This window comes from Callithrix jacchus, chromosome 22, assembly GCF_049354715.1.
Source record: "Callithrix jacchus isolate 240 chromosome 22, calJac240_pri, whole genome shotgun sequence".
In the NCBI taxonomy this organism is placed as follows: domain Eukaryota; kingdom Metazoa; phylum Chordata; class Mammalia; order Primates; family Cebidae; genus Callithrix; species Callithrix jacchus.
Genome location: NC_133523.1, coordinates 31,208,170 through 31,232,912, shown reverse-complemented (window position 1 = coordinate 31,232,912; position 24,743 = coordinate 31,208,170). Strand labels below are relative to the sequence as shown.

Sequence of the window (24,743 nt, the reverse complement as noted above, 5' to 3'; positions counted from 1 at the left end):
GGGGCAGTGAGTCTGGAGTACAGATTCCAAGAACCCTGTCAAAGCCTGGGGCTTCTCAGAGAATGGGGGATATTGAGCCTTCCAGTTAAATAAGTCACTTGAAGAGAAGGGGATGTGAACAAAGAATGGGCGATCCCGATTGTCTCCTCCCATTGGGGGCACCTCTTGGAGAGGAAGGACTGCCGGTGGGTGTGGAGCACCCCTGCAGGTGTGCAGGGGGGACAAGGGTTGGTTACTGGTACTGTCTGAAGGAGGACGCTGAGGCCCCGATTTGGGGGGCCTTGAGTAGGGTGGAGGTAATTCTTGATCTTCTGCCGGGGAAGGGAGTATGGCTGGTGCCAAAGGGGCTTTCTTGGGGCCTGCCAGCATAACCTGTAACCCAGCATGCTTTAAGCAGCGTTAAAGCCAAGAGAGGGGGGCTGTTGAACTAAGCCTAGCCACTGGTCAATATATGGAAACTGATTGGGTGCCCAGGGGAACCTGTCACCACATTCCATACAGCCTTGGGATATGTCCTGCTGTCTAGCCAAATGATGGCCACTCCAATTTACACAGGGTGTGGAAGAGTAGAAGGACCAGGTTGGCAACAAGGAGAAACCCAGCTCAAAGTTGGTTTGAGGGAGGAAGCAGAGAGGACAGTTCAGAGGACAACTTTGCAACTGACCAGTGAGAAGGTAAAGCAGCCCAGGCCAGGCACAGTGGCTCACGCCTGTAATCCCAGCACTTTGGGAGGCCGAGGTGGGCAGATCAGGAAGTCAGGAAATCGAGACCATCTGGCTAACACGGTGAAACCCTGTCTCTACTAAAAATACAAAAAATTAGCTGGGCGTGATGGCACACACCTGTAGTCCCAGCTACTAGGGAGGCTGAGACAGGAGAATCTCTTGAACCTGGGTGGCAGAGGTTGTGGTGAGCCGAGATTGCGCCATTGCATTCCAGCCTGGGCAATAAAAGTGAGTCTGTCTCAAAAAAAAAAAAAAAAAATTAGCTGGACATCATGGTCCACACCTATAGTCCCAGCTCCTCAGGAGGCTGAGGCAAGATAATCGCTTAAACCTGGGAGGTGAAAGTTGCAGTGAGCCCAGATCGCGCCAATGCACTCCAGTCTGCGCGACAGAACAAGACCCTGTCTCAAAAAAAAAGACTACTTCTCAGCCTTTTGGCTAAGATCAAGTGTAGGATCAAAAAAAAGCAAAGCAAAGCAACTCAGCTCACAGGGAAGAGAGAGCCAGCACCGGAGCCTCCATGGCTGGACTTTACTCTCTGGCCCCACTGGCATCACTTCCTCCAAGAAGTGCCCCTTCCCTGGTCCTGCTGATGGCCCCATTCCCCTTATCTCAGTGCTTTCCACGCTATGGAAGTCCTTGGTTAAGACGACTCCCTGACCTTCCCTGTACTTGCCAATTCAGCCCACCAGGGGGCGCCCGTGCCAGGTCTCAGCCCGCTGGACTCTGGGGCTGCCATTTCCCCTATGGGCACCTCCTAGTGTTTCCTTGGGCTTGGCCTGTACAGCCCAGCTGGTTCCCGGGGGCACCCAGCCTGGCCCTGCGGTAAGTCACAGACCTCACACCTGACGGTGGGGGAGGGAGAGGGGAACAGCAGCCAAAATTCGGGTCCAGGTTCTCCTAGGGTGACTTCAGTCCAGATGTCCCCTGAACCTGCGGGGATGCTGCCATCAGGACCAGGAACCCCCAAGTGCAGACCCCACGTTCCTGTCCTGGGGAGCATGGAAAGCCCTCCCCCCACACACTGCATTTGATGGGGCAACCACCCTTACCCCAACACACACGGAACCCCAGGCTACCCTAAAGTCTGAAAGGCGGACACATGGTGAGGTTTTAGAGGAATTTATACAAAAGTCCTGAAACCACAAGGTTCTTAACACCTGAAAACCAGCTCCATAACAGACAAATTGGACACGTGAATTTGCTGGAATTTGCTTAAGAAATAACAAACCTGGTCCAAGATCTTAGAAAATTATATTCTTTTAAAGAAAATGAAAATATCCTCAAGGGAAAAACTTAATTTAAGTCAAATCCTGTCCTTTTGTAGTGGAACCCATGCCCGGCGCTCAGACACGGGCTTTTCTGCAGTGCAGCCAGGGCACCCCTTCGCGTCGCTCCTGAGCGAGACCTGGGGCTGCAGCCCCCGCGGGCTTTTCCCCGGCTGAGCAGGAGGGTAGGGGAGTCCCAAGCCAGTAGCCCTGGAACAGGGAGCAGGGCAGCAACTGTGGCTGCAAACACCCATCAGAGTTCCCAGAGCCAATTCCCACAGTGAGCATATGGCCACAGTGTCCTTTGCAGGCCGCTTCCCCACAGGTGTCATTCCTCACCCCCTGCTGGGACCCCACCTAAACCAGGCACCTTCCCACCCACCAGCAGGCACTGAAAGGCCAGTGCCGCCTTCCAGACCACACCCTGCCCACACTTGTGTTGGGGGAGTCCCAGGCCCCTAAACAACGGACAGCAGCTCCTATCCAGGAATGCACCTGGGTCACCTTGTACCCGTGGCCAGGGCAGGGGCCCTCTCCATCCTGGTGATCCACGGCCCACCCTGAAGCTGCAGGATGCATGGGGACCCCCAAGTGGAAAGCTGGTGATGAGGTGAGTGGGAGGCAGGGCCTGCACAGAAGTGACTTGAGCAGGCACAGACGGTGAATAAATAGAAGCTTCCAAGCGGGGGTCCGGCCCCTGCAGACAGCAGCTCGGTGGGAAGGTGGGATTGGGGGAAGCCCACCCTGACACTGACTGGGGCCACCCACGAGGCCCTCCCTCCACACCCACCCCAGTCCAGGGATGGGTTTTCCCCTGCTCAGAGCTCAGTGACATGCACGGTCGGTGAGGGAAGAGGCCCAGGCTGGAGGCGCCGAAGGTGGCAGCGACGACACAGCAGGTGGCCTGCCAGGGGATAGCATCGGCGTCCTTCCTCCCCACTCAGCTGCAGCCCACAGTCCTAGGGAAGAACACAACCCCCAGCCCCAGAGTCAGCAGAAAGGGGCACATTAGGGCATTTTAGAGGTCATGGGAGGGGGCAGACCTGCAGGGCTCCTTATAAGATCATGAAGACTCTTCCAAGAGTGCAGGAATCCAGCATTTTGGGAGGCCAAGGCACTGCCTCGGTCAGGAGTTCAAGACCAGCCTGGCCAACATGGTGAAACCCTGTCCCTACTAAAAATACACAATTAGCTGGGTGTAGCGGCACATGCCTGTAATCCCAGCTACTTGGAGGCTGAGGCTGTAGACTCGCTTGAACCCAGGAGACAGAGGTTACAGTGAGCCGAAATCTTGCCATTGCATTCCAGCCTGGGTGACAACAGCAAAACTCCATCTCAAAAATAAGTAAGACTTCCTCTGCCAGAGAAGGGATGGGAAGCCCAGCATGGAGCACAGAGGACTGGCGCTGCCTCTCAGGCACCCAAGAGGAAGTCCCTGGATAGAAGCCAGGCTGCGGGAGAGGGCTGGGCAGTCAACATGGGTATCTTAAAAAAAAAAAACCTGATGCTTTGGGTGTTTTTTGTTTATTCGCTTGTCATTTGAGACAGGGTTTCTCACTGTTGCCCCCACCTCAGCCTCCTGAGTGGCTAGGACCACCAGCACACCCGCCAAGTCCTGTGAATTTCATTTTTTGTAGTGATGGGTTTCATTATGTTGCTCAGGTTGGTCTTGAACTCCTGACCTCAAGCGATCCTTCGCCTCAGCCTCCTAAAATGCTGGGATTACAGGACTGAGCCACCATGCATGGACTGTTTTTTGTTTGTTTTTGAGATGGAGTTTCGCTCCTGTTGCCCAGGCTGGAGTGCAATGGTGCAATCTCGCCTCACCGCAACCTCTGCCTCCTGAGTTCAGGCAATTCTCCTGCCTCAGCCTCCTGAGTAGCCGGGATTACAGGCACGCGCCACCACGCCCAGCTAATTTTTTGTATTTTTCGTAGAGACAGGGTTTCACCATGTTGACCAGGATGGTCTCGATCTCTTGACCTCGTGATCCACCCGCCTCAGCCTCCCAAAGTGCTGGGATTACAGGTGTGAGCCACCACGCCCAGCCTGTTTTTTGTTTATTAGACAAGGTCTCACCCTGTCACCCAGGCTGGAGTGCAATGGTGCAATCTCAGGTCACTGCAGCCTGAAACTCCTGGGCTCAAGCAATCCTCCCACCTTAGCCTCCCAAGTAGCTGGAAGTACAGACACATACCACCATACCCAGCTAAATTTTTTCCCCTTGTATTTTGTAGAGCTGGTATCTTGCAATGCAGATTATGCTGATCTTGAACCCCTGATTTCATAGCCATCCTCCCACCTCAGCATCCCAAAGTGCTGGGACTGCAGGCATGAGCCACCACACCTGGCCAAACATGATGATTTTTAAAAACAAAACAGGCCAGGCATGGTGGCTCACATCTTGAATCCCAACAGTTTGGGAGGCCGAGGCGGGCAGATCACAAGTTCAGCAGTTCAAGACCAGCCTGGCCAATATGGTGAAACCCCATCTCTACTAAAGATACAAAATAAAATTAGCCAGGAGCAGTGGTGTTCACCAGTAATCCCAGCTACTCCGGAGGCTAAGGCAGGAGAATCGCTTGAACCCAGGAGGCAGAGGCTGCTGAGCCAAGACTGCACCACTGTACTACAATCTGGGTGACAGGGTGAGACTGTTTCCAAAAAAAAAAAAAAAAACAGCAGACTGCCTCTTCCAGGGAATGCAGGTCACTAGAAAAGAGAAGCGGGCAAACAGAAGACCCTTCCATGATGAGGTGGGAAGAGAAGAGGCCTGGACAGAGGATATTTAAGGAGAAACAAAGATGAAGAAAACCAACCCGGCCGTCCCAAGGGTAAAGCAAAGCAGGTGTGGAGGACGGAGCAGTTCCTGTGCTGGAAGCTGCTGGGGTCCTGGAAGGATGTGTCCACCACTTCCTGCTACACAGGGGTCCCTGGAGCAGGCTGGCGGCATGAGTGCCACCCCGAGGTGATCTGAAAAGGCAATGGTGAGAGGACCTGGAGACACCAGGGGAAGCAGGGGGCTGGCTTCACGTCCTATTTCGGGCTGGGGACTAGAATGCTGGCAGCTTTCACCCATTACCGAGAGCCCCTGACACCAACACCTGCCATGCCCTGCATAGGGAAGGGAGCTGGGCGGCTGCGGTGCCACCAAACCCTTCCTGTCCCTGGTCTCCTGCCTGGCCCACCACAGGCCACTGCACACCAGGCCAGGGAGGAGTGTGGGATTCTGGAGGTATCAGTCCCCATCCAACCGCCTTGCCACGGACAAGCAGCACCATCGGTGCCTGCCCTGTTCTATGACTCTTAGCGTCAACCCCTCCCTCTGCTGCACTGGGTGCTGGGCAATCCCCAGGGGACCACACAGTCCACAGGACAGCCAAGCAGGTAGAGGGGCATGGAGGCCCCATTAGTGCTGGACAGGAGCCCTGGCCCTTCTGCAGAACATCCCTGCTCCTCATCCTCCCTCCTGGGTACCCTGACACCATCTGTGCTCTCATGGCGCCACTCGCCCCCACCCAGGAGACCCTGTCACCCAAGGGATTTCTGATTGCTACTGCAGATTCCCCACCGCCACGCCCTCTGCTCTTGCTGGGACACAGTCACCCAAAGCCTGGTTCTCCTCCTGCCCAGGCCTCCTCAGCCTCCCTTTGTGGCTACTTCATCTGCGTGTGTCCTGTAAGTGGCGGTGCTCCCTGAACCATCCTGACCCCCCCACTCCTTGTTCTCCAACTTGCCCTGGAAGATTCGCTTTCTCCCTGGCTTCAGCTGTCCCTGCATCCATCATGGGACCCTTGCTTCCCGCCAGGACAGGGGAACAGAAATTGGATTTCCTCCCACCGTCTATGAGAATAAGAGGCTGAACAGATGACTCCCAGACCCCAGACAATAGATTAGGGAGGCCCATCATCTCTCAGAGAAGGGAAACCCTGCAGGTGCACACCACAATGCCCCACTGACCGCCTGGACACTGCTCCGGCTGCCCAGGGGAGCCCTGTGGTCTCCCTGAGTTGAGAAGCTGGGGAGGCCAAGGCGACCGGAATTCCCAGGGCCAAGATTCAGACCTGGTGTGATGGCTCACAACAGTAATCCCAGCACTTTGGGAGGCCAAGGTGGGCAGATCACTTGAAGTCAGGAGTTTGAAACCAGCCTGGCCAACATGGTGAAACCCTAGCTCTACTAAAAATACAAAAATTAGCCAAGCATGGTGGCAGGCACCTGTAGTCCCAGCTACACAGGAGGCTGAGGCAGGAGAATTGCTTGAACCCAGGAGGCGGAGGTTGTAGTGAGCTGAGATGGTGCCACTGCACTCCAGCCTGGGCAACAGAGCAAGACTTGTCTCAATAAGATTCAGAGAAGGGAGCACCACATGCTAGTGATCCCAAATTCCCACAGGTGTCGGCTAGGTAGTTGAACCCCACCCACTTAAAGGTCTACTGGACATCTTCATTAGGGGTCTCCAGCTACCAAAAACGAGAGCGTCTCATCCCCTCTTCCCCCTGCCCTCACTCTCTGCTGGGGTTCTGATGAACATCCCCCAACCCTCAACCCCCAACATCCAGACACCGGCCAAATCCAGTCCTTTCAATGGCCTAACCATCATTCAACCTACTTCCCTGAACTTGGGCCCCCAATCCTGATTCCTCCAGCTGCTCAGGGAGCACCTGCCTTCACTCCCTCCCCCAGTTCACTCTCTGCAGGGCTGGAAAAGGAAAGGCAGAATGAGGTAGATGCCATAAAACAGGTGAGGCCGGCACAGCGACTCACGTTGTAGTCCCAGCACTCTGGGAGGCTGAAGCAGGTGGATCTCTTGAGCCCAGGAGTTCAAGACCAGCCTGGGCACCATGATGAAACCCCATCTCTACTAAAAATATCAAAATTAGCTGGATGTCGTGGCACAAGCCTGTGCTGTCAGCTATTCAGGAGGCTGAGGCTCCAGTGAGCTATGACTGTGCCACTGCACTGCAGTCTAGCAACAGAGCAAGATCCTGTCTAAGAAATAAAAACTGCTGGGCGTGCTGGCTCATGCCTGTAATCCCAGCACTTTGGGAGGCCAAGGCGGATGAATCAAGAGATCAGGAGTTCAAGAACAGTCTGGCCAAGATGGTGAAATCCCATCTCTACTAAAACATAAAAACTAGTCGTGGTGGGTGCCTATAATTCCAGTTACTCGGGATGCTGAGGTAGAGCATCACTTGAACCAGGGAGGCAGAGGCTGCGGTGAGCTAAGATCATGCCATTGAACTCCAGCTTGGGTGAAGAAACAAGACTCTGTCTCAAAAAAAAAAAAAAAAATTAGCTTTTATTTTTATTTTGAGACAGAGTCTTGCTTTTGTTGCCAGGCTGGAGCACAGTGGCGGATCTGGACTCACTGCAACCTCTGCCCTTTCCAGAGGAGCTGGGACAACAGGCACACGCCACCACGCCAGGCTAATTATTATTATTTTTTTGAGACAGACTTTAGCTTTTATTGCCCAGGCTGGGGTACAATGGCTCAATCTCTGCTCACTGCAACCTCTGCCTCCTGGGTTCAAGCAATTCTTCTGCCTCAGCCTCCCAAGTAGCTGGGACTACAAGCATGCACCACCATGCCCAGCTAATTTTTTGTTTAGTAGAGACAGGGTTTCACCATGTCGGTCTGGCTGGTCTCAAACTCCTGACCTCAGGTGATCCACCCGCCTCGGCCTCCCGAAGTGCTGGGATTACAGGCATGAACCCCTGCACCTGGCCAAACTAAAATTTTGAAAAGGAGAGCCCACAGAACACCTGGAAAGGAGAGCCATGTGAGAAGACTGCCCCAGCTGCCAGCCTCCCGGGAACCCAGACTCACCTCACAGTGGTAACATGCCACATGGTAGTCTCTGTCCATGGACACCACACGGATGGTTGTTTCACAGCCCTGGAGGAAGAGATGGAGTTCACACACAATGAGCATGCGAGGACGGGAGGGAAGCCATCCGTGAGCGCGCACTCCCACACACCACGCTCCCGTCCTGGCAGATGCGAATGCCCGCCCCAGAAGCACTGCCACACTGCTTCACTGGGGCGGGACAGGTACCAGCAGGTGCACAGACACAGACATATGTGGGCCTCAAGTGTCCTCTACAGCCACAGCCCACAGCACACACAAAGGACCACAAGGGTGTCACATGGGTGTCAATGGATGTGGATATTATTTTCACCTCATTGTTTCTGTTTTGTTTTGAGATGCAGTTTCTCTCTTGTTGCCCAGGCTGAAGTGCAATGGCCCGATCTTGGCACACTGCAACCTCTACCTCTCGGGTTCAAACAATTCTCCTGCCTCAGTCTCCCGAGTAGCTGGGATTACAAGCATGCGCCACCAGGCCAGGCTAATTTTGTATTTTTAGTAGAGATGGGCTTTCTCCATGTTGGTCAGGCTGGTCTTGAACTCCCGACCTCTGGTGATCTGCCCACCTTGGCCTCCCGAAGTGCTGAGGTTGCAGGTGTGAGCCATCGTGCCTGGCCTTTTTTTTTTTTCTTTTTTTTTTTTAAAGAGAAAGGGTCTCTCTCTGTTGCCCATGCTGGAGTCCAGTGGCGCAATCACAGCTCACTGAGGCCTCAAACTCCTGGGCTCAAATGATCCTCCTGCCTTAGCCTCCCAAGTAGCTGGGACTACATATATGCACCACCACACCTGGCTAATTTTAATTTTTTTTTGTAGAGATGGCCGAGGCTACTCTCAAAACCCTGGCTTTAAGCACTCCTCCCACCCTGGCCTCCCAAAGTGCTGGGATTACAGGCATGGGCCCCTGTGCCGGGCCTGTTTACACTTCCTTGAAGTCTTGAAAGGGCACTGCCAGTTCTGCTTCGGCAGGCACACCAGCCTGGGACAGAGCCAGCACTGTGGGAAGACCCCAGGCCAGGAGAGCTGCAGCACCCATGGTGGGGGCTCCCACACAGATCACGCCCATCCCTCATCTGCTCCCCCAGCCCACCCCACCTCAGCCTGCAGAGCTGAACAGACCCAGGAGAAGCCCTTCTGTCAACAGGGAATGGAGTGGAGGCTGGCAGTGGGGCAGCCAAACAGCAGGGGCCAACACTTCCCTTGACCTCGTGCCAGGGGACATCTGTACCCCATGTGCACACGCACAATACCCATCCCTCAGTCCTGAAGGAGCTGTGGGAGGAGCACCTGCTCATCCCGCCCACTGTGGCCCAGGACCCGGTCTAGACCCACACAGAACAGGGCAGTGGCCGCGCTGGGCCAGGTACCTGATCATCTAGGGGTGAGTGGCTCCTACCTGTGCAGGGAGGATAGGACGGGCACAGGAGGCGCATTTTGGTGCAAAAACCCTGGAGGAATAAAGGAAACCAGAAGTGATCAGCTGAGTGACCAGAGGCCAAGGGCACAAGGACAAGTGCACCCACAGGAGCCCCTATCGTGGCCCAAGCATCGGGCCCCGTCTCCCTGTGTGCACATCTCAGGGCAGATAGGGAACAACTTCTACCGTGCCTTCTTGTACTGGCCCCCTACGCTTTTTTTTCTTAACAGAAATGAGGTCTTTCTATGTTGCCCAGGCTGGTCTCAAACTCCTGGGTTCAAGTAATTCACCCGTCTCAACCTCCCAAAGTACTGGAATTATAGGCATGAGCCGCTGTGCCCAGCCCTGGCCTCTTATGTGACTGCCCATTTCACCTCCACCCAATCTCCTCCTCCAGGACGGCTGCGGGTGCTGCTCTGCCATCCACCCGCATGTTTCCTGTGAGTTCCCTTCTCCTTAATGTCCAGGTCTGGGACACAGCTTAGCACTGCGCGACCTGGCTCCAACCTGAGTACCAGGGACCTATGCCCAGGACTCCAATCCCATGGAAGGCCCTGCTCAGAACCAGAGTTCCCAGGAATAAACCCACAGCCACGGTAGGAGGAAACAGATCAGCCTGAAGAGGCCTGGCCTGGCAGGGGATGAAAAAGAGGAGGGGGGAGAGATGGTGGGTACGGCGCCAGGAGGAGAGGAGGCAAAAGACAGCTGGTGGCCAGACTGCCGGGAGAGGGGACGCAGGCCATCGCTGCCTGCCCCAGGCCCAGGTGCATAAGGGGAGGCAGAAGGGAAAAGGCTAAGAACCAAGGACAGTTAGGCTGGCAGGCAAAATGCTTCCAAGGGAGCCAGGAAGAACAGCTTGAGTGCCCCCTGCTCCATAGCGCCAGCAACTCACGTGTGATAGTCTCGCACGCAGTAGATGTTGTTCTCCACGTCTACGGTGAAGGGAACCCCGTCCAGGCACTCGTTGCACACAGAGCACCGGAAGCAGCCTGGGTGATAGGACTTGCCCAGGGCCTGCAGTATCTGCAGAAGGATGGTGCGCATTGAGGGGTCGGCGCAGGCTTGAGGCTCAGCGCCGCCCCCCAGGGGAGGCTCCAGGCTCTGAACCCCAGGCTGGTCCGGAGCAGGGAGGGGAGAGGGTGGGGCCCTCAGACTCCGCCCGTATCACAGGGGCTCCCGGGGGGTGGGGGCAGGGGCTCACCATGTCCATGATGAGATGTCCGCACACACTGCACTTGTCGGCCGTCTGCTGGAACCCAGAGTACTGGGAGGGGACACAGGATCCAGGATGTTGTGTGACAAAGGGGCACTTGCAGCCCAGCCAGCACCTGCGTCCTGGCCTCAGGTTTCCACGCAAGTCAGAATGAGGGTCCCTGCCCTAGCTCCCACCCCTGGCACCACTGGGGCACAGCTCAGACTCACCAGGAAGTCCTCCTGGCAGTACACTTTCTCACCCACGTTGTAGAATGCCTTCCCACGGAGTCTTCTCCCTGCAAGGATGAGGGTTGAGAGGGGTCCCTGCAACGCTTGAGACCAGGGATGGAGCCACGCTTCCAGCTCTCAGCGCCCTCCTCCAACAGATGAGACACTGGGTTATGGGTGGTTTTCTAAATTTCCCTTTAATATTATGTCGTCATTGTTATAATAACAAAATTTCAGAAAAAAATACACTGTCAATAGAATTACAAAAAATGGTCAAAGCAAATATAATAAGAAACATTTCGCTAATGTAAATAAATCATGCATTGATTAATAAACACAATCACTTGAACATCAGGTGAATTCAGAGAGGATTTCTGAGAATCAGTCTTTTTTTTTTTCTTTTTTGTGAGATGGAGTCTCTGTCACCCAGTTTGGAGTGCAGTGGCGCAATTTCCACTCACTGCAACCTCCACCTCCTGGCTTCAAGCAATTCTCCTGCCTCAGCCTCCCCAGTAGCTGGGATTACAGGCACCTGCCACCATGCCTGGCTAATTTTTTGCATTTTTAGTAGAGACGGGGTTTCACTATGCTGGCGAGGCTGGTGTTGCACTCCTGACCTCGTGATCTGCCCGCCTCAGCCTCCCAAAGTGCTTGGATTTATAGGTGTGAGCTACCACACCCGTCCTGTTTTTTGTTTTTGTTTTTTTAAAGCTAGGGTCTCACTCTGTTACCTAAGCTGGAGTGCAGTGGCACAATCATGACTCACTGCGGCTTCAACCTCCCAAGCTCAAGCAGTCCTCCTGTCAGCCTCCCAAGTAACTGGGACTACAGGCATACACCACCACTCTTGGCTAATTTTTTTATTTTTTGATAGAGATGGGGTTTCATCATGTTGCACAGGCTGGTCTCAAACTCAAATGATTTACCCACCTCAGCCTCCCAATGCGCTGGGATTACAGGCTCAGTTGCCGAGCCCAGCCAGAATTAATCTTCCTAACCCATGAACATTAGCAGTACAACGTTCACCAGGAGAAGGACCCCAATAAAAAAGAGGTGTCCTTCACCTTTAAAGCAGTGTCGAGAGGGAAATTTATAGCAATAAATGCCCACCAAAGAGAAGAAAGATCTAAAATCGACACCCTATTAGCAAAATTGAAAGAGCTAGAGGAGCAAGTTCAAAAAAACTCAAAAGCTAGCAGAAGACAAGAAATAACTTCACAGCAGAACTGAAGGAGATAGAGACACAAAAGACCCTTCAAAAAAATCGATAAATCCAGGAGCTGGTTTTATGAAGAGATCAACAAAATAGACCACTAGCCAGATTAATAAAAAAGAAAAGGGAGAAGAATAAAATAGATGCAATAAAAAACAATAAAGGGGACATCACCACTGACTCCACAGAAATACAAACTATAATCAGAGATTACTACAAACAACTCTATGCACATAAACCAGTAAACCTGGAAGAAATGGATAAATTCCTAGACACTTGTACTCTACCAAGACTAAACCAGGAGGAAGTTGCAACCCTGAATAGACCAATAACAAGGGCTGAAGTTGAGGCAGCAATCAATAGCCTACCAACCAAAAGTCCAGGTCCAGACAGGTTCACAGCCGAATTCTACCAGACATACAAAGAGGAACTGGTTCCATTCCTTCTGAAACGGTATCAAACAACACAAAAGGAGGAATCCTCCCTAACTCATTTTATGAGAACAACATCATCCTGATACCAAAACCAGCCAGAGACTCAACTAAAAAAGAAAACTTCAGGCCAATATCCATGATGAACATTGACGCAAAAATCTTGAATAAAACACTGGCAAACAGATTGCAACAGCACATCAAGAAGCTTATCCATCACGACCAAGTAGGCTTCATCCCAGGGATGCAAGGCTGGTTCAACATATGCAAATCCATAAATGTAACCCATGACATAAACCGAACCAAAGACAAAAACCACATGATTATCTCAATAGATGCAGAGAAGGCCTTCAATAAAATTCAACAGCCCTTCATGCTAAAAACTCTCAATAAACTAGGTGCTGACGAAACGTATCATAAAATGATAAAAGCTATATATGACAAACCTACAGCCAGTATCACACTGAACAGGCAAAAGCTGGAAGAATTCCCTTTGAAATCAGGCACTAGACAAGGATGCCCTCTCTCACCACTCCTATTCAATATAGTACTGGAAGTTCTAGCCAGAGCAATCAGGAAAGCAAAAGAAAGAAAGGGGCCTGGCGCGGTGGCTCACGCCTGTAATCCCAGCACTTTGGGAAGCAGAGGCGGGCGGATCACGAGGTCAAGAGATCGAGACCATCCTGGTCAACATGGTGAAACCCCGTCTCTACTAAAAATACAAAAATTAGCTGGGCATGGTGATGCACGCCTGTAGTCCCCGCTACTCAGGAGACTGATGCAGGAGAATTGCTTGAACCCAGGAGGTGGAGGTTGCAGTGAGCTGAGATCGCGCCATTGCACTCCAGCCTGGGTAACAAGAGTGAAACTCCATCTCAAAAGAAAAGAAAAAGAAAAAAAAATAAAGGGTTTTCAATTAGCAAAGGAGGAAGTCAAACTGTCTCTATTTGCAGATGACATGATTGTATATCTAGAAGACCCCATCGTCTCAGCCCAAAATCTTCTCAAACTGATAAGCAACTTCAGCAAAGTCTCAGGATACAAAATCAATGTGCAGAAATCACAAGCATTCCTATATACCAATAATAGACAAACAGCCAAATCAAGAGCAAACTCCCATTCACAATTACTACAGAGAATAAAATACCTAGGAATATAATTAACAAAGAATGTAAAGGACCTCTTTAAGGAGAACTAAAAACCACTGCTCAATGAAATAAGAGAGGACTCAAACAGATGGAGAAACATTCCATGCTCATGGTTATGAAGAATCAGTATCATGAAAATGTCCATACTGCCGAAAGTAATCTATAGATTCAATGCTATCCCCATCAAGCTACCAATGACCTTCTTCACAGAACTGGTAAAAACCATTTTAAACTTCATATGGAATCACAAAAGACCCCGCATAGCCAAGACAATCCTAAGCAAAAAGAACAAATCCAGAGGCATCACACTGCCAGACTTCAAACTATATTACAAGGCTACAGTAATCAAAATAGCATGGTACTGGTACCAAAACAGAGACATAGACCAATGGAACAGAACAGAGACCCCAGAAGAAACACCACACATCTACAACCATCTGATCTTTGACAAACCTAACAAAAACAAGCAATGGGGAGGGCCGGGTGCGGTGGCTCATGAGGTCAAGAGATCAAGACCATCCTAGTCAACATGGTGAAACCCCGTCTCTACTAAAAATACAAAAATTAGCTGGGCACGGTGGCACACACCTGTAGTCCCAGCTACTAGGGAGGCTGAGGTGGGAAGATAGCTTGAACCCAGAGATTGCAGTGAGTCAAGATTGTACCACAGCACTCCAGCCTGGGCAACACAGCAAACGCTGTCTCGATTAAAAAAAAAAAAAAGGCCGGGCGTGGTGGCTCACGCCTGTAATCCCAACACTTTGGGAGGCCAAGGTGGGTGGATCATGAGGTCAAGAGATCGAGACCATCCATCCTGGTCAACAAGGTGAAACCCCGTCTCTACTAAAAATACAAAAAATTAGCTAGGCATGGTGGCACGTGCCTGTAATCCCAGCTACTCAGAAAGCTGAGGCAGGAGAATTGCCTGAACCCAGGAGTCAGAGGTTGCAGTGAGCTAAGATCGCGCCATTGCACTCCAGCCTGGGTAACAAGAGCAAAACTCTGTCTCAAAAAAAAAAAACACTAAGAGACCTACTGAAAGATGTATATGACCTTACATTGCAAACCAAATTTATCTAAGTGAAATTCAAAAGACCTACATAAATAGATACATCATTGCTAGGAGACAATTTTCCACTAGGTCTCTCAAATTTCTGAACATTTTACAGAGAACAGATAACTCTCATTCTGGGTTATCTTTTCAAAGATATCTGTAAAGCAAACCCCTAAGAAGACAGAGGTGGCATCTCTCTCTGGATCAGAAGGCAGATGTGTTTGCCGTCCAGTATTAAAAGGTAATGTAGGCAAGGCACAGTGGCTCACGCCTTGAATCCCAGCACTTTGGAAGGCCAAGGCGGGAAGATTATTTGAGGTCAGGAGTTCAAGATCAGCCTGGCCAACATAGGGAATCTTCATCTCTACTGAATATACAAAAAATTATCAGGGCATGGTGGCGTATATCTGTAATCCCAGCTACTTGGGAGGCTGATGCAGGAGAATTGTTTGAACCCAGGAGGCAGAGGTTGCAGTGAACCGAGATGGCACCACTGCACTCCAGCCTGGTGACAGAATAAGACTCAAAAAAATGACCCAAATACAAATTGTTGGCAAACATGTATTGATAGAATAACCCAACTCTCTTACATTTCTAGTGGGAGTACAAAATGGTACAACTCTTTTGGAAAACAGTTTGGCGCAAGTTAAATACACATTTAATCCTATGACCCAGAAATACCACTCTGGAATTTACTCAAAAGAAATAAAAACCTGTATCTACAAAATGAACTCCACAAGGATATTCACAGCAGAATCTAATATCCACCAACAGATAAATGGACTTAAAATCTGTGGTATATTCATTCATTTAGTGAATTTCTATTCTGCAATAAAAAGGAGCGAACTGCAGATACATACAACAACATGAATTTTTAAAAATGAAGAGGGTCTGGGGTCCAAAGTGGCTCCCGCTGGAAGTCGTGGCACTTGCGAAGGCAAGGTCATGAGTTCAAGGCTAACCCGAGCAACCTCATAAGCTCAAACTGATCGGCAAAAAAAAAAAAAAAAAATGAAGAGGGTCAGCCGGGCGCGGTGGCTCAAGCCTGTAATCCTAGCACTTTGGGAGGCCGAGGCGGGTGGATCACAAAGTCAAGAGATCGAGACCATCCTGGTCAACATGGTGAAACCCTGTCTCTACTAAAACTACAAAAAATTAGCTGGGCATGGTGGCGCCTGCCTGTAATCCCAGCTACTCAGGAGGCTGAGGCAGGAGAATTGCCTGAACCCAGGAGGCGGAGATGTGGTGAGCTGAGATCACGCCTTTGCACTCCAGCCTGGGTAACAAGAGCGAAACTCCGTCTCAAAAAAAATGAAGAGGGTCAGGCACGATGGTTAATTCCTGTAATCCTAGTGCTCTGGAAGGCCGAGGCAAGAGCATCACTTGAGGCCAGGAGTTCAGGACCCTGTCTCTACAAAGATAAAAAAATTAGCCGGGCATGGTGTCACATGCCTATAGTCCCGCTACACATTGTGGGACTGAGGCGGGAGGATCGCTTGGACCCAGGAGGTTGAGGTTGCGGTGAGCCGTGATTGGGCCACTGCACTTCAGCCTGGATGTAGGGGTAAGACCCTGCCTCTTAAAAAAAGAAAGACATTGAATAAAAGATCAGCCATAAAATAGTACGCACTATAGGAATGCATTTATATCAAGTTCTAGAATGGACAAAACTCTTACACAGTAGTAGAAATCAGAATACCAGTTGGACAGATATGATAAGCAACACACAGGATCAACTGAAAAAGGGCAAGATCAAAGTGTTGAGGGTATTTAAGCAGGTGAGGTGGCTCACACCTGTACACCCAGCACTTTGAGGCCAAGGCTGACAGATCACTTAAGCTCAGAAATTTCAGACCGGCCTGGCCAACATGACAAAACCCCGTATCTACCTAAAAATACCCACAAAAAATTAGCTGGGTGTGGTGGCGCACGTGCCTGTAATCCCAGCTACTCAGGAGGCTGAGGCAGCGGCAGGAGAATCACTTGAACCTGGGAGGCAGAGGCTGTGGTGGGCTGAGATCACTCCACTGCACTCCAGCCTTGGCAATAGAGTAAGACTCTGCTGTCTCAACAACAACAAAAATAGACTGCAGGAAAAAGAAATATTTGTCGTATGTCCAGACAGGCAGAAGGTTCTTCACAGGCTTCCAACCCTGCTCCCAGGCAGCTGGATGACACTGGTGCCCTGCATGTTACAGAGGCTCCACGGCTGACAAGCAGGGGGCAGCCCTGCCCTACAGCCAGCAAAAGGCTCCTCAGTGGCCCCACGCCTCCTCCCCAGACAGAGTCCTCCACAGCCCAGCCTGGGCCAGAGCCAGGTGGTCCATCTGCCTGGACTCAGGTGCAAGGGGGTTTGAAGGGAATGGGGATGACGTGGCAGGTCCCCTTCACAGGGGCACGAGGTTACCTACCACAGGAGTCACAGGTGAAACAGTCAGTGTGATACAGGCTCCCCATTGCCTGGCACGCCTGCTGGGCTCCATAGATGCCAAGCCCACACTTGATGCAAATGCCTAGGAGAGGAGAGGCAGAAGAGAGCAGGGGTTAGCGCCATGGCCTATGCCACCCAACGGACACCATCTGACTCCCATCTTTTTTTTTTTTTTTTGAGATGGAGTTTCCCTCTTACACTCCCAGGCTGGAATGCAACGGCACAATCTTGGCTCACCACAACCTCCGCTTCCTGGGTTAAAATGATTCTCCTGCCTCAGTCTCCCGAGTAGCTGGGATTACAGACACGTGCCACCACACCCAGCTAATTTTTTATATTTTTAGTAAAGATGGGGATTCACCATGTTGGTCAGGCTGGTCACAAACTCCTGACCTCACGTGACCCACCCGCCTTGGCCTCCCAAAGTGCTAGGATTACAGGTGTGAGCCACTGCACCGAACCTTTTTCTTTGCTTTGTTTGTTTGTTTGTTTTGAGATGGAGTTTCACTCTTGTTACCTAGGCTGGAGTGCAATGGCGCGATCTCGGCTCACCGCAACCTCCACCTCCTGGATTCAGGCAATTCTTCTGCCTCAGCCTCCTGAGTAGCTGGGATTACAGGCAAGTACCGCTATGCCCGGCCAGGTATTCATAGAATCCTCATTCACAAGGTGATATCTGAACAAAGGCCTGAAGGAAATAAGGAAGGGAGCTGGGTGCAGTGGCTCATGCCTATAATCCCAGCACTTTGGGAGGCCGAAGCGGGAGGATCACTTGAGCCCAAGAGTTCCAGACCAGCCTGGGCAACATAGCAAGACCCCCATCTCTACAAAAATTTTGTTGTTTTTGTTTTTTTGTAGAGACGAGGTTTCACCATATTGACCAGGATGGTCTCGATCTCCATCCACCCGCCTCGGCCTCCCAAAGTGCTGGGATTACAGGTGTGAGCCACCATGCCCAGCCTACAAAAATTTTTTAAAACTATCCAGGTGTGGTGGCCTGCATCTGTGGTCCCAGTTACTCAGGAGTCTGAGGTAAGAGGATCGCTTGAGCCTGGGAGTTCAAGGCTGTGGTAAGCTGTGATCACACCACTGCACTCCAACCTGGGCAGCAAAGCTAGATCCTGTCTCTTAAAAAAAAAATTAGCCGGGCGCAGTGGCTCAAGCCCGTAATCCCAGCACTTTGGGAGGCCAAGGCAGGTGGATCACGAGGTCAAGAGATCAAGACCATCCTGGTCAACATGGTGAAACCCCATCTCTACTAAAAATACAAAAAATTAGCTGGGCACGGTGGCGCGTGCCTGTAATCCCAGCTACTCGGGAGGCTGAGGCAGGACAATTGCCTGAACCCAGGAGGCGGAGGTTGCGGTGAGCCGAGATCGCGCCATTGCACTCCAGCCTGGGTAACAAGAGTGAAACTCCATCTCAAAAAATATATATATATTAGCCAGGCGCAGTGGCTCATGCCTGTAATCCCAGCACTTTGGGAGGCTAAGGTAGATGGATCACCTGAGGTCAGGAGTTTGAGACCAGCCTGATCAATATGGGGAAACCCTGTCTTTAATAAATAAATAAATAGTAAAAATAAAATAAATTAAAAATAAAAATAAACAAAGGGAATGGGCAAATGAAGAGGAGAGCTGAAGGTGCAAGAGGTGGAGACTGGCAATGGGAGGAACCTCATCTTCTCAGACAACAGGCGAGTGCGGTTGACATGAACTTGGAGTATCTACAGGGAATGGGAGGGGCAGGAAGCTGGTGGAGATGGATTGTAACTGCAGACCTCAAGATTCCAAGCAAAGTCAGAAGCAAAGGTAGGGGTCTGAGGAGAGAGGAAGGTTGTTGAGAGAGTAACAGAGGTGCCGGGCGCATTGGCTCACATCTGTAATCCCAGCACTTTGGGAGGCCAAGATGGGCAGATCACCTGAGATCAGAAGTTTGCCTAGCCAAAATGGCAAAACCCCATCTCCCCTAAAAATACAAAAATTAGCCAGCCAAGGTGGCGAGGGCCTGTAATCCCAGCTACTCGGGAGGCTGAGGCAGGAGAATCACTTGAACACGGGCGACAGACGCTGAGGTGAGCCACGATCGTGCCATTGCAATCCAGCCTGGGCAACAAGAGTGAAACTCCATCTCAGGGAAGGAAAAAAAAAAAAAGACAGAATAACAGAGGAAACTGAGAAAGGCTTAGGGTATCACTGGAACCAGGAAGACCTGTGAGGGGAGGACGACAAACCTCCCAGGGTCCTGAGGGCGTCCTCAGAACCCTTCCCAGCCTGATACAGCAGCCGCAGAGGGGGTTGATGCACAGACCCAGAGTCGGAGTTCTGCTGGGCAGACAGCGATTACAGGAATGAGGGGAACTGCCGAGAAGCAGGCTGGGGTTACAACTAAGGACTGCTGGAGTGAAGCAAAAACAGGGCGCGGCCCTGAGAGTGGGTGGCTGAAGAGAGAAGGCAGGGAGGTCACCAAAGCTGAAGAGGTTCCGGAAGCCGAGGCTGTTGGCTGGCTAATGGCAGCAGAACTTGGGGAGGGGTGAGGGGAAAGTTCCGAAGACATCAGTGAATAGCACAGAGCGACCAAGAGGTCAGCTGGTACCAGGGCCAAGGACAGGAAGGCATGAGGGTTGGAAAAAAAAAAAAAATGCTCTGGACAGGCACAGTGGCTGCTGCCTGTAATCCCTACACTGGGAAGCCAAGGAGGGAGGATCTCTTGAATCCAGGGGTTCGCGACCAGCCAGGACAACAAAGCAAAACCTCATCTCTACAAAAAATAAAAAAATTTAGCCAAGCGTGGTGATGTGCACCTGTGGTCCCAGCTACTCAGGAGGCTGAGGCAGGAGGATTGCTTGAGCCTGGGAGTTCAAGGCTGCAGTGACCTCTGATGTCACCACCGCACTCCAGCCTGGGTGACAGAGTGAGACCCTGTCTATAAAAAACAAAAAACGCTTTGGGAGGCCGAGGCGGGTGGATCACCAGGTCAAGATATCGAGACCATCCTGGTCAACATGGTGAAACCCCGTCTCTACTCAAAATACGAAAAATTAGCTGGGCATGGTGGCAAGTGCCTGTAATCCCAGCTACTCGGGAGGCTGAGGCAGGAGAATTGCCTGAACCCAGGAGGCGGACGTTGCCGTGAGCCAAGATCGCGCCATTGCACTCCAGCCTGGGTAACAAGAGCGAAACTCCGTCTCAAAAAAAAAAAAAAAAGGCCGGGCGCGGTGGCTCACGCCTGTAATCCCAGCACTTTGGGAGGCCGAGGCAGGTGGATCACGAGGTCAAGAGATCGAGACCATCCTGGTCAACATGGTGAAACCCCATCTCTACTAAAAATACAAAAAATTAGCTGGACACAATGGCACGAGCCTGTAGTCCCAGCTACTCGGGAGGCTGAGGCAGGAGAAATTGCCTGAACCCAGGAGGCGGAGGTTGCAGTGAGCCGAGATCGCGCCATTGCACTCCAGCCTGGGTAACAAGAGCGAAACTCTGTCTCAAGTAAAAAACAAAAATACAAAAATTAGCTGGGCATGGTGGCGCATGCCTGTAGTCCCAGCTACTCAGGAGGCTGAGGCAGGAGAATTGCTTGAACCCAGGAGGCAGAGGTTGCGGTGAGCCAAGATCGTGCCATTACACTCCAGTCTGGGTAACAACAGCAAAACTCTGTCTCAAAAAAAAAAAAATTACTTTAAAACAAAAAAGCCACATTCTGAGGACAAGATTTATCAGAGATCACTAAAGCTCAAGCTACCTGCAGACTTCCTTTTGTAAAATGCTGTATTATTCTGGTTGAACTCTATGAAATTGCCACTTTTGTAACTCATCAAAGTCAAATATCATCAGAGCCATATAGTTCAAACAAATAGTTACCCATATTTTTTTAAATCAGGAAAGTGGGCCTGGCACAGTGGCTCACTCCTGCAATCCCAGCACTTTGGGAGGCTGAGGTGGGTGGATCTCCTGGTCAGGAGTTTGAGACCAGCCTTGCCAACATGGTGAAACCCCATCTCTACTAAAAATACAAAAATTAGCCAGGCGTGGAGGTGCGCACCTGTGATCCCAGCTACTGGGGACGCTGAGGCAGGAGAATCACTTGAACCCGGGAGGTGGAGGTTGCAGTGAGCCAAGATCGTGCCACTGCACTCCAGCCAGGCGACCCAAGGAGACTCCCGTCTCAAAAAAAAAAAAGGGCAGCCATGAGCTGCTGACACAATCAAATGCTCAAAGACACAAACCCCAGGACGGCCACGGTCTCAGGCATGGTGACCATCCATCCACCAAAGCCAGGTGCTTAACACAGAAGGCGGGTTAAGGCCTCACTCCTCTGCCCCGCTCACAATCTCACCCAAAGAGCTGTCCCAAGAACTAGAGATTGGGCGCCCAGGCCACACTGGGAAGTGGAGGCTGTCAGGCTGCTGGGCTCTGCAGATGCACCTGCAGCAGGATTCCTTCAGGAAACACCCTGTCTCCACAGCACAGCCCAGGCAAGGGCAGCCCCAATGTGACTGGCTTGGCTCCCCTCTCCCCCAAAGTGGGCTTTCTTCCCTCACAGTCTCCCTCTCCAGCTGATACCACCACCAAAGCCTGGGTCAGGCGGTGTCCGCTGGTACCTGGGCCACTCCATCTCCCGTTTGCTGTCCACACCCATACCGTGGTGGGCCAGATGGGGAAGCACCCCTTTTGCTGATCACGAAGTATGAAAGGATCGGATAGGATGAAAGCGCCAAGGATAAAGAATAAAAGATCAGGCCAGGCGCAGAGTGGCTCAAGTCTGTAATCCTAGCACCTTGGGAGGCCGAGGAGGGCGGATCGCTTGAGCCCAGGAGTTTGAGACCATCCTGAGCAACACAGTGAGCAACATAGGGACTCCGTTTCTAAAAAAAAAAAGGCGAGGCGTGGTGTGCACCTGTAGTCACAGCTACTAGGGGAGGCTGAGGCGGGAGGATCGCCCGAGCCTGAGAGGCGGAGGCAACAGTGAGCCAAAAGAGCGAGCGCCACTGCACTCGTCTGGGCGACAGGTCAAGACCCTGTCTCAAAAAAAAAAAAAAGAAACAGAACAAAAGGAAGCAAGACCCTGTCTCAAAAAAAAAAAAAAAAAAGAAAATTAAAACAGGAAGAAAGAAGAAATTATCAAAAGAAATGGCTCAGTGTACCCATGAAACTGACTTGCCTGTTAGGAACCTCGAATCAACTCACTCGCCCAGAACCCCTCCAGTGGCAGGGAACCCAGGAGCGGGGATGAAGCCGCTGCTGGGGATCCATGCACACTCACTCACCCTCTGCGCTCCCTAGGCCCCGGGAAACGCGTCTTCCTCGTCCCAGTCCCGTGCACCCACTGCACCCCGAGCCCGCCGTGCGCTCTCCTCTGCAGAGCCAGCCTACTCCTCGAGGCAGTCTCGGAATCCCGGACCCCGGCCGCGCGCGCAGAGAACTGCAGACCCGAGCCCGCTTACCGAAGTAGTCCCGCGCCGTGCGTGCCTCCAGCGCCCGCTCCAGCTCCCGGGTGAGCGCTTCCAGCCGCCTCTCGGCCGCGCTCGGGCAGCCCTCCCGGCCCGGGGGCAGCGGGAGCGCAGGCAGCGGGAAGGGGGCCGGCCCCGCAGGCTCCGGGGAGCGAGCGGGCGCCGGGCAAGCGCCGGGCGGGAGAAGGTCGGCGTAAGCGCCGGCGGAGCCCCGAGAGCCGAGGCTGGACACGCTGGAGCGGGCGCTGCCCACCGACGGCGGCCCGGGGCCAGGGCGCGGGTCCGAGCGGCCGGAGCGCGGGCTGCCGTGGCGCTGGTCGTAGCCCAGGCTGATGCCGCTGGAGCGGGCGCTGCCGCCGCCGCCGCCGCCGTCGGAGCCCGCCAGGCTGGCCCGCGGGCTGCCCGCAGGCTGCACGCTAAGCTCTGAGGGCGCCGCGCGCCGGGGACCCCGTTCCCCGCGGCTCAGTCCGTCCGCCCCAGCCTCGGGGCCTCCGCCGCCCTTCCCTCTACGGCCCAGCGCCGCCTCGTCTCCAGGCCCAGGCCGCGGCCCCCGCCGCCCCCGGGCCGGAGAGCCGCCCCCAGGCTCTAGCTCCCGCAGGGCCAGCCCAGCCAGGAGCAGGGCCGCCTCGTCCGCGGCCGCCCGGGAGCGCTGCATGGCCCTGCCCGCCGGCCCTGGTGCGTCACCTCCGTCTCCGCTTCCCGCCGCCGCTTCGGCCGGGCCGCCGCATCGTCCGCCCGAAGCCCGGAGCCCGCCCGGGGACCCCTGGGCGCGGGGCGGGGCGGGGCCGGCGCCGGGCCGGGGTCGCTCCGGCGGCCTCGCGCGGGCCGGGAAACTCGGCGCCCCGCTCGGTGGCGCGCGCGGCGGAGGAATGTGCGCTCCTAGGCGCCGGGCCGCGCCCCCTCCTCGCTGCGGCCGCGCGGGGGGCGGAGGGCGGAGGGACTCCTTTGCGGAGACAGGAATGCGAGGAAGGAGACGGCGCTGCGGCCTCTGGAATGTTGGGGGAGTGGCGGCGGCCGTGCTGAGCCTGGAACTCTGAGGGGCGTGGAGGCGGGGCTGGGGCACGGGGGCGGGCGGCGGAGGCACAGCGGGGAGAGCACGGGGTCTGTGAGGCACCCGGGCTGTCGGACTGCTGGGATGAGCCCGGATTCCCTCAGGCTGAGCTAGAGGCTGCTGGCGTCATCCGGGCAGGAGAGATCCGAGCAGTCGACAGTGTCCCTCATATCCCGCCCCATCTCCCTTCCCAGCGCCGCCTCGCTCTCCCGCGCTGCAGGGCCGATCCAGCTCAGCTTGGAGCCCAAGCGGTGCGCCCGCCCCACGCCCAGGAAGACTGTGCGCCTCGCGCACATGCGTCCCCACGACCCCCTGCCTGCTCCGGGGCCAAGTGGCCGCGCACGGGCCTCTGGAGCCCCCTCCTGACTGCCCAGAGCTAGGAGCGGGTTGCTGGGGACTAGTCCTCGCGCTGGGTCGCTTTGCGCAGGCCCCCAAGGCCAGGCCAGAAGCAGGCCTCTGGCTCAGAGCCGGTGGGCGGCGAGCCTCGGCTGTGGCCACCACAGACAGTCCCGGTGAAATGTGGGGACTTCTCCCTTTTCCATCACTTGCTCGCAGGGTGGTGGGTGAGGCTTCGAGGGGAGGTCGTGGAACCGGTGGGGCCATATAGGTGGGGAATCAAGAGGTGACTACGGCTTCGTGCCCAAGGACACAGCTAAAATCCCTTGTACGCGTCACAGGCTATAGAGAAGAAAACCAAACCATTGACTGTCAGGGCCTGATGGAAAAGTGTTGCGTGGTAGGAGTACTGTTTTCCAGGCACTCTGCTCAGAAATTTTAGGGAAGGCGCCCACAGTGGCTCAGGGCGCAGGGAGCCCGCAGGGGGGGACTGTCCCGGCCAGACCGCCAAGGGCAGTGTGTTCTCAACACCACTGAGCACCCGCTGGGGTTACCTCCCAGAGCCTGTGGAGTTCCAGCCCCTGCCCCACCCGGGTATTGGAAGTGGAAGCAAGTGTTTCGTGTGTGCAGTGGGTGGGAGAGTTGCTCCGTTTTGATTTTTTTGAGACAGGGTGACGCTCTGTCCCCCAGGCTGGAGTGCAGTGGTATGATCACAGCTCACAATGATCACACACAGCTCACAGCCTCCACCTCCCACCTCAGCCTCCTGAGCCCCTAGGAGTACAAGCACACACCATCACACAAAATGCTGACATTATCATCATGAGCCTCTGTGCGAGGGCTAGAAGCCAGCATTTTGGAGAGCAAATACCCAGGGAAGCCACGATATGAAAAATGGTCTACCTTTCTCATGAGAAAGGAAAAGCCAG

At 53.3% G+C, this 24,743-nt stretch overlaps 1 protein-coding gene across 1 annotated transcript; it reads right to left on the bottom strand.

Moving 5' to 3' along the window:
• Window positions 1-1,831: 1,831 nt before the first annotated feature.
• Window positions 1,832-23,302, bottom strand: WTIP (WT1 interacting protein). The gene is made up of 8 exons (XM_035284816.2): window positions 22,422-23,302; window positions 16,956-17,057; window positions 10,699-10,766; window positions 10,478-10,540; window positions 10,169-10,299; window positions 9,256-9,307; window positions 7,824-7,892; window positions 1,832-2,952 (listed from the first exon to the last, which is right to left on the bottom strand). The coding sequence occupies exons 1-8, from the start codon at window positions 23,080-23,082 to the stop codon at window positions 2,812-2,814; spliced, it is 1,287 nt and encodes a 428-aa protein (XP_035140707.1). The 5' UTR covers window positions 23,083-23,302; the 3' UTR covers window positions 1,832-2,811.
• Between the last annotated feature and the right edge of the window lie 1,441 nt (window positions 23,303-24,743).

Coding starts and splice junctions, on each gene's coding strand:
- WTIP (XM_035284816.2), bottom strand. CDS start 23,082: ATGCAGCGCTCCCGGGCGGCCGCGGACGAGGCGGCCCTGCTCCTGGCT. Junction 10,300..10,477: donor GACATCTCATCATGGACATG/GTGAGCCCCTGC, acceptor ATCCTTCTGCAG/ATACTGCAGGCCCTGGGCAA. Junction 9,308..10,168: donor TGCGTGCGAGACTATCACAC/GTGAGTTGCTGG, acceptor TTATTCCTCCAG/GGTTTTTGCACCAAAATGCG.